At 33.8% G+C, this 13813-nt stretch overlaps 1 protein-coding gene across 1 annotated transcript; it reads left to right on the forward strand.

Moving 5' to 3' along the window:
• Window positions 1-9450: 9450 nt before the first annotated feature.
• Window positions 9451-13294, forward strand: LOC134278302 (uncharacterized; the record flags this gene model as incomplete). The annotated part of the gene is made up of 4 exons (XM_062760615.1): window positions 9451-9673; window positions 9796-9873; window positions 10039-10260; window positions 13104-13294. Coding segments are annotated over exons 1-4 (714 nt in total), but the record flags the coding sequence as incomplete, so codon positions are not given.
• Between the last annotated feature and the right edge of the window lie 519 nt (window positions 13295-13813).

Here is a 13813-nt window from a genome sequence, read left to right on the forward strand (position 1 = left end):
TTAACACAATGATAGTTAAACCAATAATAGTAAACATTGCTAGTTTTTCAGACTTTTATTTTTAATCAAAAGCGAATTACAAATTAACAAATTTAACAATTGATACTTTTTTTAATGCCACACAATTTAAATATATCCTCATTACATAAGTTTCTCTCAAAGTTAAGAACGTTTTTCTCTTTAAATTTTTCTTAAAATAATAAAAGATTAATGTTAATATTATGATTACATTTTACACGATTTCAAATAGAATGTCATAGAAAGCTATCATTATATTCTGTAAAAAGGTTTAAATGATAGCTACATAATTTAAGTAAGAAATATTAATACGTAAGTTTGTATTTTGATGTTAAAATGGATGTGGTATGATGCTGTCTAAAATTATTTTCTAGATCTTCATTTTCATTTGTAAAAGTGCTTGTCGTTATTGGTCTATGACATTAATTAAAGTTCATCTACCATATAAATACATGAAAAAATAGAAAAAAACAAACAATATGTACATTTGTGGGTTTATGACCCGAATGGCTAATGAATGCTAATGATGCAGTCCAAGCTGTAAATACAAGAACAACACAAGCTACAGCTCAGTACATATATATATATATATATATATATATATATATATATATATATATATATATATATAAAGCACATTTTTACAACAACTCTCAAACTAACATAACTGCCTTAAGTGAAGAAATATTAATATAGAAAGCACAAAGAAATTCACTTTTACATGGATACCCACTTCCGCCCCAGCCCGGGGTTGAACTCTCGACCTTCGGAATCTGTCTCCTAGCAGTGCAGGAACAGCGCGCTAGACCGCTCGGCTATCTAGGCAAGTCAAAAAAACTTGCTTTCGATGCCGATTGAATTCTCGCGGCGCTGTCCTACACTACACGGTCATCGAGAATAGAAGTGAGATACAGTTATTTGAACATTAGTTTTAACAGAGGATTGTTACCAATACATGTTGTAATGAAATTAATTATTATTTATAAAGCACATTTTTACAACAACTCTCAAACTAACATAACTGCCCTAAGTGAAGAAATATTAATATAGAAAGCACAAAGAAATTCACTTTTACATGGATACCCACTTCCGCCCCAGCCCGGGGTTGAACTCTCGACCTTCGGAATCTGTCTCCTAGCAGTGCAGGAACAGCGCGCTAGACCGCTCGGCTATCTAGGCAAGTCAAAAAAACTTGCTTTCGATGCCGATGGAATCATGTATTGGTAACAATCCTCTGTTAAAACTAATGTTCTAATAACTGTATCTCACTTCTATTCTCAATGACCGTGTAGTGTAGGACAGCGCCGCGAGAATTCCATCGGCATCGAAAGCAAGTTTTTTGACTTGCCTAGATAGCCGAGCGGTCTAGCGCGCTGTTCCTGCACTGCTAGGAGACAGATTCCGAAGGTCGAGAGTTCAACCCCGGGCTGGGGCGGAAGTGGGTATCCATGTAAAAGTGAATTTCTTTGTGCTTTCTATATATATATATATATATATATATATATATATATATATATCAGAAGTCCATGAATTCACAGTGGTCGGTATAGTATTATAGTAAAAAATAATTAAAAAGAAAACACGAAGACAACAAAGTAAAGCATTAGCGCTTTCATTTAAAAATCTTCAGATGCTTTACAATCAAGTTTTTTAACTGTCACATAGTAACGCCTTCTATGACGTCATAATTAGCGGAACGTAATACAGTCTCTATGACGTAATTCTCCCAGCAGTTATTACGGGAAAGTCAAACAATGCTATTTAGCTTTGGTTTTAAAGTAGTAATAAAGTGTTTTTCTTTTCTCTTCGTTGAATTTGGTTTCCAGACATCTTATAGAACGGGAAAACGGTAAATTGTCTCTTCCCGCATATATCTAAATGTTCACTAAGTTTAATTTGTCTGTATTGCGGGTTATTAATATGTTGTTTGTGGACTCTTACCCGAGCTCTTAAACTCCAATATTCAATTCACTTTAGAGATGAATGATGAAAAATTACCATTTCTTGATGTGTTAGTGGAGAAAAAGAACATAAGGATAACTACGGATATATACTACAAAGCCACCGATACACATCAGTATTTACACTTCGGCTCATGTCATCCAAACCATACTAAGAGAGCGATACCATATAATCTGGCAAGAAGAGTTTGCACCATAGTAAGTGAGGAAAGCACAAGGGATTTACGACTAGAGGAATTAAAATCTTTTCTTGTGAAACGTAAATACCCTATACGACTAGTGGATGATGGTATAAAAAAGGCTAGGTCTTATGAAAGAACACAACTACTTACGACACGTGACAATCGGAAAGAAAAACAAATTATACCTTTTGTTCATACCCACAATCCACGAAACCAAAACCTAACACTAGTGGTAAAACAATTAAACCTGATACTAAATGAGGATGAGAACACAAACGCAATTTACCGAAATGTTCAATTTATAAATAGCAAACGCCAGGCTAAAAAGAGGAAGAGCCATCTTATGCATAAAATGGCCCTGTACTTATATCAATTAATTAACTATCACCCTCTTTCTATTTTCATATATCAAAATAAAGTAGACACTTAGTGCTTTCATGTTCTATAATGAAATTTCGTTTTTGAGAATCCAGATATTGGAAAACAGGTTTGAGAAATTGCAATGTTCTTGAAATTTGCAGAAAACATGCGTATTTGACTACCTTCGGCAAAGAATAAAAATATGAGCACAGCCCACGATCCAAAAAATAAAACATGTTTTTTGATCTTCAGAAACAGAGCTTTCATTATGCATATGCATATTTTGGATCAGAGGTTGTGCTCTATATGGAATATTGAAAAAAAGCTTCAACTTTAGGTCATTTTCAAAGGAATTTACAGGATATAAGGAAAATGACGCATTTCATGACGTCATAATGCATTGACTAGATGGGAAATTACGTCACAATTAATAGATACGTGTTCACCAACACTCCAAGTGATAAATACTGCATTTGCAACCTAAACTGAACAGTTCTGATTTTTCAGAAATTCTCAGGGCCAAATATGGCCCAACATGGCTCTACCTCTTTAAAAAGAATTCTGTGCACATCCAGTTTCAAGGAAAAGAATTGTTCAGTAACAAAATGCAATGACCCGAGATGCGGTACCTGCGACTATATTTTGGAGGGAACCAGCTACGACTTCCGGGGCCGAAATATCACAGTAAATGCTGACATGTCCTGTGAAACTAAGAACCTAATCTATGTCATAACATGCCCAGGTTGTAACGAATTTTATATTGGATAAACTAGCACTACACTGAGAGCTCGGGTAAGAGTCCACAAACAACATATTAATAACCCGCAATACAGACAAATTAAACTTAGTGAACATTTAGATATATGCGGGAAGAGACAATTTACCGTTTTCCCGTTCTATAAGATGTCTGGAAACCAAATTCAACGAAGAGAAAAAGAAAAACACTTTATTACTACTTTAAAACCAAAGCTAACTAGTGCTAATTGTAACGGGGACCGTTACAGATGTTCCCCAAACGCTCCCCAACTCCCTTTTATAGTCATATTCCCTGTAAGCGTAATTAAATAAGACAAAGTCTATGCATTTGAGACTTTAACAACGTTTACCCCAAAGTGTACTATGTTCATTCAAATTTTATCATTGCACACTTACACATGTTAATGCATGTGCGTAATGACCATGTCATATTGTCTACACGATCTATATATTTTAATATGCTAAATATCAAAGTATTTAATCCAAAAGTATAAAAAAAAAAACGCTCATTCAAGTGTTTTTTTTATTTTACCCATTTCACGTGCACGCACGTGCATACATGAGTATGGTGACCATACCTTCTTGTAGAAGTCCGTTACATCTATCTATGTTCTAAATCTCACCCCATTTGGTTGAAAACCAAGGGAGTTATAGCTATTTAAAGTTTCAGCCAATCAGATAGCAGCGCACGTACACGCACATGTATGCATGTGCATGGTAGCCATACCTTCTTGTAGAAGTCCATTATATATATCTATGCTCCAAATCCCATCTTGTTTGGTTGAAAATTAAGGGAGTTATAGCTGTTTTAAGTTTCAGCCAATCAGATTGCAGCGCAAGTACACGCACATGTATGCATGTGCATGGTGACCATACCCTCTTGTAGAAGTCCATTATATGTATCTATGTTCCAAAACCCATCCTGTTTGGTTGAAAACCAAGAGAGATATAGCTATTTGAAGTTTCAGCCAATCAGATTGCAGCGCACGTGCATACACGTGTTTTCATGATAATTGCTATATATCATGTTGTAGGATATCGTAATGCATGGTTATGTTGAAAATTTCAAAGGATTTCGTCAAAAAACAAGAAAGATATTGAGACTTTAGTTTCAGCCAATCAGAGCAAAGCGCACGTGCATGCGCGTGAGATCTTGCTATTTTGACCATGTCATCTTGTCTATACTACTAATATATCCTTACATTATGAGTTTCAAAGCATTTCATCAAAAAATAGAAAAGTTAAGTCAATATACCTTATATTGGCCATTTAACGTGTTGCACGTGCTCGCTCTTGCAAGCACGTGCGCGCAAAATGACCTTCGTTCGGCAAATCTACATAACATCCCTAGTGACCCTAAAAAGGTTTTACCTAAGTCGGATGTGTAGTTTACAAGATCACTCAAAGACAAAATTTTCCCAGGAATAATAATAATAATAATAATAATAATAATAAGAAACAGAGTAAAAACAATATGTTCCCCAACTTCGTTTGGGGAACATAAATAGCATTGTTTGACTTTCCCGTAATAACTGCTGGGAGAATTACGTCATAGAGACTGTATTACGTTCCGCTAATTATGACGTCATAGAAGGCGTTACTATGTGACAGTTAAAAAACTTGATTGTAAAGCATCTGAAGATTTTTAAATGAAAGCGCTAATGCTTTACTTTGTTGTCTTCGTGTTTTCTTTTTAATTATTTTTTACTATATATATATATATATATATATATATATATATATATATATATATATATATATATATATATATATATATATATATATATAGTGCTGCTAAACAATAGAACTTCAAGATAATTTATAGTTTTTAATATGTTTTGTGTACCCCTGACAGAGCCCCTTAATTGAGTGTGATAATTACTTGTTGTTTTTTCCGAGTAGCCATTCAGGGAACACACCCATTTGTGGTATTTTTCCATTATATTAAAATACAGAGAACAAATATCTTCATTTCTGTATGAAGTTTGTCAGAGGTCAAAGGTCAATACGTGACCTAATCACCGGTCTACCGGTACATATATTATAGAAATGACTTACTCTACTTAATTTTCATGTATAAAAATGAACAAAATAAGCAAGTAAAATTATAATAATTATATTTAAAATGTAGACAAGTATTTAATACAGTTTTTTTTAGCTAGTTCGATTCAACCTGTGTACATAGAGGATATATACCGGAAAAAAACTTGCCTAGCCTTTGTTTACAATTTTTCACTTTTGTCAGCTGCGCAGTCTCTAATGTTCATCCTTATTTTTAAGGTCTTCCGTTTCCAACGGAAGACCTTCTACTGATTCTGATGATTAAGATTATTAAGGTTTTCCGACTTCCTTCGGAAGACCTTATTGTTATTCGTCTGTTTTTTATTATTATTATTATTATTTTTCTTTTTTCATAGTTAGGGCGATATCTCAGCTGTACGTGGACGGATCTGAAAGATTTTCACAGGGATGATGCATCATGAGAATATCTCCAGACGTGTTTTTCATTTTTTCGAAATTCACTTTCGTTCGCGATTTTTGGGGATTTTTGTATTTTTTAAAAGGCATTTTGTCCAGCAGTTTTCTCGAGAACAGCTAAAGATATGAAAGTGAAACTTACTGAGGTGATAGAACATCGAACTGCATTATGGGGAACGACCTTTATTTTTCGTCGTCGGTACTTTCGGTCGCAAACGGAAGTGAATTCAAAAAGTCTCATTTCTCAACTTTTTTGTTTTTCAATATTTTTCTTAAGAATTTACAGGGTTTATAGTGTGTCTTATGAGAATTCTAAATATGTGTTCAGTATCTTGATGCGTGCATTTATTGAAAAGATATGACCGAACCAAACTTTGTCCCACTGTCGGGGGTTCGAATCCCGCTGGCGGCGTTCCCAAAATTTTTTCTTTGTTTCTGTCATTTTTCAATTGCAAATGACTTTTCTTACTTTTATAACATGTATGAAATATTTTGCCGATTTTTAAAAACTATATTTAAAGATATTTTGAGGTTTACCTGTAATTGTCATGATATATGTTGAGAGACTGCTGTAAATAAACGTAAATGAAAAAAATGCATTCTGGAATCTATTTCATGGGATGACGCAGCATAGATCTCTAACGAAAAGTCGGTCGGAAGACCGCTTGTTGCTCTAGCAACAAGAACGCATCTAGTTCTTATTATTCTTTTTTTTTTTCCTTTTCCTAGACGCCAACGTTGAGGCCTCATATTTCACTCATTTCTCAATGGATTTTGCTCAAATTTTCAGAGTTTATAGACGTTACTAAACTCTATCCGAATGCTATCTAAAATTTCAAAAAGTCACTTCCGGTTTTGAGTTATTTCCCTTTAAACGAAAATTTATAGGCTTTCGTTTCCAGACTTAGGCTCAGAGACGGCTAAAGCTGGAGCAAAAATTTTACTGATTTTAGATAATACAAGGATTGAAGTTGTGCATAGTGGTTCTTGTTTTTCGATTTCTCTATTCAAAATGGTGCTATATAGGGGTCAAAAATTAGAACACCTAAAAGAGCGAAAATTTACACATATTTTGCTTTTTATCTTCTAAACTAAAAATATTTTGTCAAAACATATAGGACAAAATTTGTGCAGAATTACAAGATCTTTTAAATGATATCTCGAAAAAAGGGCTGACCCCTAAATTAAGGGATCTAGAGGGCCAAAAGTTTTTTCCAGATATCTCAAAAAGTATTGAGAATTTGTAATACATCTAAGAAGCAAAGTTGTTAAAAATGTCAAGCTCAATCTATTGAACTCGTCAAAATGCGTCCGGCGACATCACTTCCGGTCAAACCGGAAGTAGTCAGAAAATGCATATTTTTGCCGTTCTTGACAAGTTTTTGGGTAACATATGTCACTGGAAGCATAAAACTTAATTTTCCATCCATCGACATCACTTCTGGTCAAACCGGAAGTAGCCAATAATAGTTTATTTTTTAAGGTTTTGATGCAAAATTGAAATTATAAAGTGACTGGAGACGACTAAGCTCATTGCTTTCTTTTGTTGACGTCACTTCCGGTCAAAACAGGACGGAAGACCTACTCGTTGCTTTGCAACGAGCTTTGCTCTAGTTTGGGTAGACCTTTTGTTCATTTTTCATGATAAACTATTATTTTTTCATTAAATTCTACTCACGATAAAATCTGTTGGAAAATATCATTGCAATAACACCATGAACAGATGTGGAACGCCATGGCTGCCCTATGTTAGATGATTTTATTATATGATGTGGTTCTAATATTATATGCTATGGTTCTATAATTATATGCTGTGGGTTTGTAATTATATGCTGTGGGTTTTTTTGTTATATGCTGTGTCTCTATAATAATATATTGTGGGTCTATTATTATATGCTGTGGGTCTATTATTATATGCTGTGGTTCTATAATTATATGCTGTGGTTCTATAATTATATGCTGTGAGTATATTATTATATGCTGTGGATCTATTATTATATGCTGTGGGTTTATAATTATATGCTGTGGGTCTATTATTATATGCTGTGGATCTATTATTATATGCTGTGGTTTCGTTATTATATGCTGTGGGTCTATTATTATATGCTGTGGGTTCATAATTATATGCTGTGGGTCTATTATTATATGCTGTGGTTTTGTTATTATATGCTGTGGTTTCATTACTATATGCTGTGGTTTCATAAGTATATGTTGTGGTTTCATTATTATATGCTGTGGTTCTTTATTATATGCTGTGGTTTCATTATTATATGCTGTGGTTTCATTATTATATGCTGTAGGCTCATAATTATATGCTGTGGATGTATTATTATATATTCTGTCGGTTTATTAGAAACTAGCTTTTCGAATCAGGACTTCTCGTTTTTGGAGGTTACTTGCTCAATATGTCGGCAACTGCAACAGGGCTTACCGTAATAGGAATGAGATTATCAAATCCCGGATGAGCACATGGATTTATTTGTGGTGCTACAAACCCACAGCATATAATAATGAACCCACAGCATATGATAATGAAACCACAGCATATAATTATGAACCCACAGCATATAATAATGAACCCACAGCATATAATAATGAAACCACAGCATATACATGTAATAATGCAACCACAGCATATAACAGTAGACCCACAGCATATAATTATAAACCCACAGCATATAATTATAGATCCACAGCATATAATAATAGACCCACAGCTTATAAGTATAAACCCACAGCATATAATAATAGATCCACAGCATAATTATGATTATAGAACCACAGCATATAATTAAAAACCCACAACATATGATTACAAACCCAAAGCATATAATTACAAACCCACAGCATAAAATCATCTAACATAAGACAGCCATGGCGTTCCATAAACCGGCGACAAACACCTCGGCGTTGTCGTACTTCAATGTAAGCTGTCGTCAGTGTTTCCGTGTTTACTTCATGACATTAATATGCCTTTAGTTATTGAAATCGTTGATTGTTTTTGATCAATTTTAATACTTGATTGCAAATTAACTGGCTCGGACAAGTGTCTGCATTCATCGGACCCATCCATCCCTTTCCAGAGACCGAAATTCCTCCAACTTTTCATCATCAAACTTCGGACGTGTTTCTTGCGTGTTTTTAGCATCGATTATCAATTTTCACGAATAGAAATATTCCCAATTCCACAATCTGTTCACTATTACTGATCACAAGTAGCCTTTCACAAAATATTTCCTTTGAAATTGATTCCTTAGCATAGTGAATTCGAAGCGTAACCGCCTTTCAAGCCGATTTACCCCCCTGCATACTTCTGTCGGAAATCTACGGCGACCGGTTAGTGTGCAATATTTGTATCCAAATATATTTAATTGTCCATCTCATATGTATATATAAGTAATAAACAACAAGTTTATAAATGAAGTGAGTCGGGACGTGATCAAATCTTCTGAGAAGGCCTTGTTATTTATTTCTTAAGTATTCAATTTCAAATGTCCATACACACAATACAAATTAGGAGCAGAGAAAAATATGGATCTCTAAAACATCAGAGGCGGGATCGGGTGCCATGGAGGAGTGAGCACCCCCTGCCAACCTGTCACAAACGCAGTCATGAACGAGAAATAACGGAAAAATCGGTCTATTGTACAAAGTAAAGAAATATTAAATCATCTCATTATTATTTTATTCCGCAGATGATTGGACTTTTCTTCTCCATTTTGTTGCTTCTTCACACAGTAGAGGGAAAAACACAGGTCGGAACTTGTAAAAGATTGTTACAGGGCTATCTTACAGGACAACTGTCGTCTGCTTTAGAGATAGAATTTCTGAAGCAGGAATATAGAAGGTTCACAGAGGTTATTGAGAAATCTGTGAAGAAATTAGAGGGACGGGTTAATGCAAGTTTCAGAAAGGAAGGTACTGTGTAATAAGATATACATGTCATTTCAATGACGTCTTCCTTTTAAGATAATAGTATTTCAAATAAAGAGATAACTATGCATCCATTTTTTTTCTTATTTGAGACCTTATTTTGACAGATGAGGGAAAGAAAAGAAGTGTTTACACAAGATGGGGGAAGAAAAGGTGTCCCTCTGATACCGAATTAGTGTTTTCTGGTAAATGAATTTCGTCATTCTCCATACGATTGCTTAAAATAATTTAGGTAGTACAATGTAAATAGATTTTTCTCTTTGAATTCCTATGCAACAAAAGATTGAAGGGTAAATCTTTTTGAAAAGTTGTACAAGTTTATAAACATTGTTTATATATACGTGATACAGGCTTCGCTGCAGGATCATATCCTTCCGATAGATATATGAATGTGGAGACTATTTGTATACCGAAGGATCCGGAGTTGGGAATCAATTCTTTTAATACAATAAATAACTATGGATCCAATCTTTATGGTGCAATTTACGAAACCAGTAATTCTTATGAAGATCATGGTGTTCCCTGTGCTGTTTGTTTGGTTCATAATAGATCTGTTATAAAAGTATTTCCAGGTGAGAAGTATTATTACAATACTTTCAACTAGAACTAGTAATAAGAAAAAGTCGAAAATACCACTGATCAGAGCAAATTACAAAAAAACCTATATAGAAAATAAACTTTTCTATAATTATAACAACCTGTATCAACCCACTATCAGCCATAGGGCCGAAAGAGAGAAGCTTTCCCGTCGACCATCGAGGAAAGGAGTATTCCACTTAAGTATAGTAGCGTGGTCCCTTTTTACACCCTTGATTTACTAGTTAGATGTTAGCAAAGGGTATTTTGTTTGATTTCATTGTTTATAACAAAGTATTTCTAATTAAAGCATGGTTTATTTATAATGAATAATTAAACACATCCAAAAATGCAAACAAATTTTTAACACCAATCGCACAAAAAAATGCCGGAACAATTTCCCCCCGTCAGACTAAGTTTCTCTTTCACATAGAAATGGGCGGAGACATTTAGATTAGATACTATAAAAAGAAAATTCTTGATATATGATATTTTCCTTTCAATGACGAATTAATATATATTATAAGTTCAAGATTAACAATCAACTACAAATACAATTTTCTATTAACAAAACTTGAGCAATGAAACACTATAACAAGATTAACCAAATAAGTCCATGCTGACTGATATAAAACTGAGTACGTTTTAACTGAGCGCTATATATAGCTAGTTAGCACGTTTACTGAGGGCATTAACCCGTAACGACACAAATCCACGTGGCTTGTTATGATTCTAAACAGGTCATAAAGAGGTTAATGTAAATGAAGATATCGAAGAGGTGCAAATCACAATACATTTCATTAGAAAACATAGAGCACAAGTTCAACAAAGATGTTTTTACTCAAACTTTACATATAGAATATACACATTATATATCAAACTCGACTCTGAACAAACCTGTACTCGGAGTTTACGAAAGCTTTGAATCGGGATCCTGTCAGTGATTTCTTTTGATATTCATGAAATCAAATGACTCTAACTTCAACATGTAGCTTCGTATGTTGCGTATATCTATTACTTAACATTTTTAGATGATGACTCAAATAATAAAGACATTAGTCTATAATAAATTTAATTTTAAGGATTTTGATAATGTTCGAAATTTGACGAGTAACGGGGATCACAGATAAGTATTATTGAGACTTGTCCTTTTCTTTGCGAGGAATAAAATGCAAACACTTTGCCACATATACAAGATTACATAACGTTCTAAATAGTCAGATTTTACACAAAACCTAGTGTGTCTAGTTAAGTCTCTTCAAACCTTTTGACCTCAAAATTAATACTAGACGTCTTCTTTAGGTCATAGGGTGTTGTCACATAAATTAAACTGCAAAAAGGCCAGAGGCTTCTCGAGATATCGCATGGAAACGTGTTACAGACGGACAAAAATACATACATACGGACGGACAGGCAGACAGCTAGACAGACACATGGGCGAACAGGCATATTACATGTATCACCCACTCTTAGCGGGGTACAATAATGGGGAATATTACTGAATCTGCTGTAAGCAAATAATAATTACTAGATAACACCCAGTGTGGCAATGCACGTTGAAAAAATTACGCACTTTGAAAAAAAATTTAATAGTGCGTTAAAATTTGAACAAAATCAACGCATTTTGAAATTTTTTTCAAAGTGCGTTAAATTTGGGACCAACTCAACGCATTTTTTTTTTGCAAAAAAAATTTTCAAAGTGCGTTAAGAGTTTACATCTACATATTTTACACTGAGACACTTAACGCACTTTGAAAAAAATATGTATAAAACAAAACTTCTGGACTTTAGTAATGGAATGCATTGATTTTTTATTTATCTTTCGAAAAAATTATTGGTTGATTTACCCCCGTCGAGAAGAGGAGAAGAAAGGTAGAAGCTCTCTCAGCCCAATTCTATCTTTCAAGGCCAATGCATAGGCGTTGGTGGGAAATTAAACGGGGGAGGGAAGTAATAAACCCAAAAAGGGTAAGCTGATTTTTCATGCCTATATGATGTATATCTTTACAAAAAAACTGGGGGCTCAGCCCCCCCCCCTTTGCCCTTCGCCCGGTTTTGATGTCTATGCTGTATCTATACATGTATATGTATTTACATACAGTAACTGGTATGACGTTGAAAACTTTCAATAAATGAGGTAACTAAAACAGATGAAAGCTAAAAATTTTTAAGTACAGAAAAACCTATGAGACAGAAAGAATTTTCATAGTATTGAAAAATCAAATCACCTCTTTTTTCTTAAGAAAAATGTAATGCTTTAAGTAGTTTACTTTTAGCCCCCTCCTTCATCTACCTAACTTATTAGACTAGAATTAAAAAAAAACGAAATTATGATATTAAACAATCATCTTTCATTTTTTTCCTAAAAGACCTATTTCCCTATAAAATTTATCGAAACCTAAATTATTTAAATCGTCAATTAACGCACTTTGAAAAGAAATTTAAATTTTTCAAAGTGCATTAGATTACATGTAGTTCCAAATTGAACCCACTTTGAATTTTTTTCCAAAGAACGTAATTTTTCAAAGTGCGTTGTAACAACCCAGGGATATCACCGATGTAAGCAAATTACAATATTAACATTCTGGAATCTCACTGATATTCAGAGAAAATAGTGGCTTAAGAACTTTGGAGAGCAAAACCCAAAACAAATAAAAACAACTTTGGAAACCCGATTTCCTCAGTCTACCCTCTCTTTTCGAACAGAAATGTATAGGTTGGGGACCATCCGACCCGGTAGATATAATACTTGTATTTAGATACTGAATAAAAAGTTAAGGGCTTTTCTATTATAAAAGTGGTTGAAGTTCCCAATTAATTTTACGTCTTTTATTTACAGCTAGAAAGACTTGTTATAAAGGCTGGCGACTGGAGTACCAAGGATACCTCATGGCTGGTACATCATATGTATGTGTAGACAAACACGCAGACAAACTACCCAGTCCCAGGTTTCCTAAAACTTACAACATGCTTTTTTATGTTGGGGCTGTATGTGATGTTCTGAAATGTCCACCTTATGTTGGTGGAAAAGTATTAATGTGTGTTGTCTGTTCTAAATAATAAAACAAACATGCAGAAAAATAGTGCGACATAACGATTAACTTATCACTTGAACGAAAACATTTTTATGGTATGATATTTTTGAGCTACCATTTTTGAATTCAAATTGAAAATTGCTTGTTAAGGGTATAAGAGAGTGTATACCATTTGCTTCATTTGGACAAGTTGAATTAGTATCACTGTGTTGATTTTAATTCAAACTTTCCAGACGAAATGAAGTTTCCCTTCTCTCTTATGATAATATAAATATATTCCCAAATGTCAAACTTATCCGTCCGTTAGTCAATAAATTGCTCTTGACAAGCTCTTCTGTTCTTCTTTTTATCTTATTACGCATTGCTTAGGTTTCTTAATTTCCTAAACGTCAACTTTGAGGCTTCTTTAATAGACAAGCATGTAAGTACAGTTGTACCTTATATGAAAAGTAAAAATGTAAATAAAAGTAAAATGGCCATCATGTCTTATTTTGTCCGAGCATGTAACAATAAA

The sequence above is a fragment of the Saccostrea cucullata genome, unplaced genomic scaffold (genome assembly GCF_032062105.1).
Source record: "Saccostrea cucullata isolate Sc308-1 unplaced genomic scaffold, CSIRO_AGI_Scuc_v1 ctg6512, whole genome shotgun sequence".
NCBI classification, from domain to species: domain Eukaryota; kingdom Metazoa; phylum Mollusca; class Bivalvia; order Ostreida; family Ostreidae; genus Saccostrea; species Saccostrea cuccullata.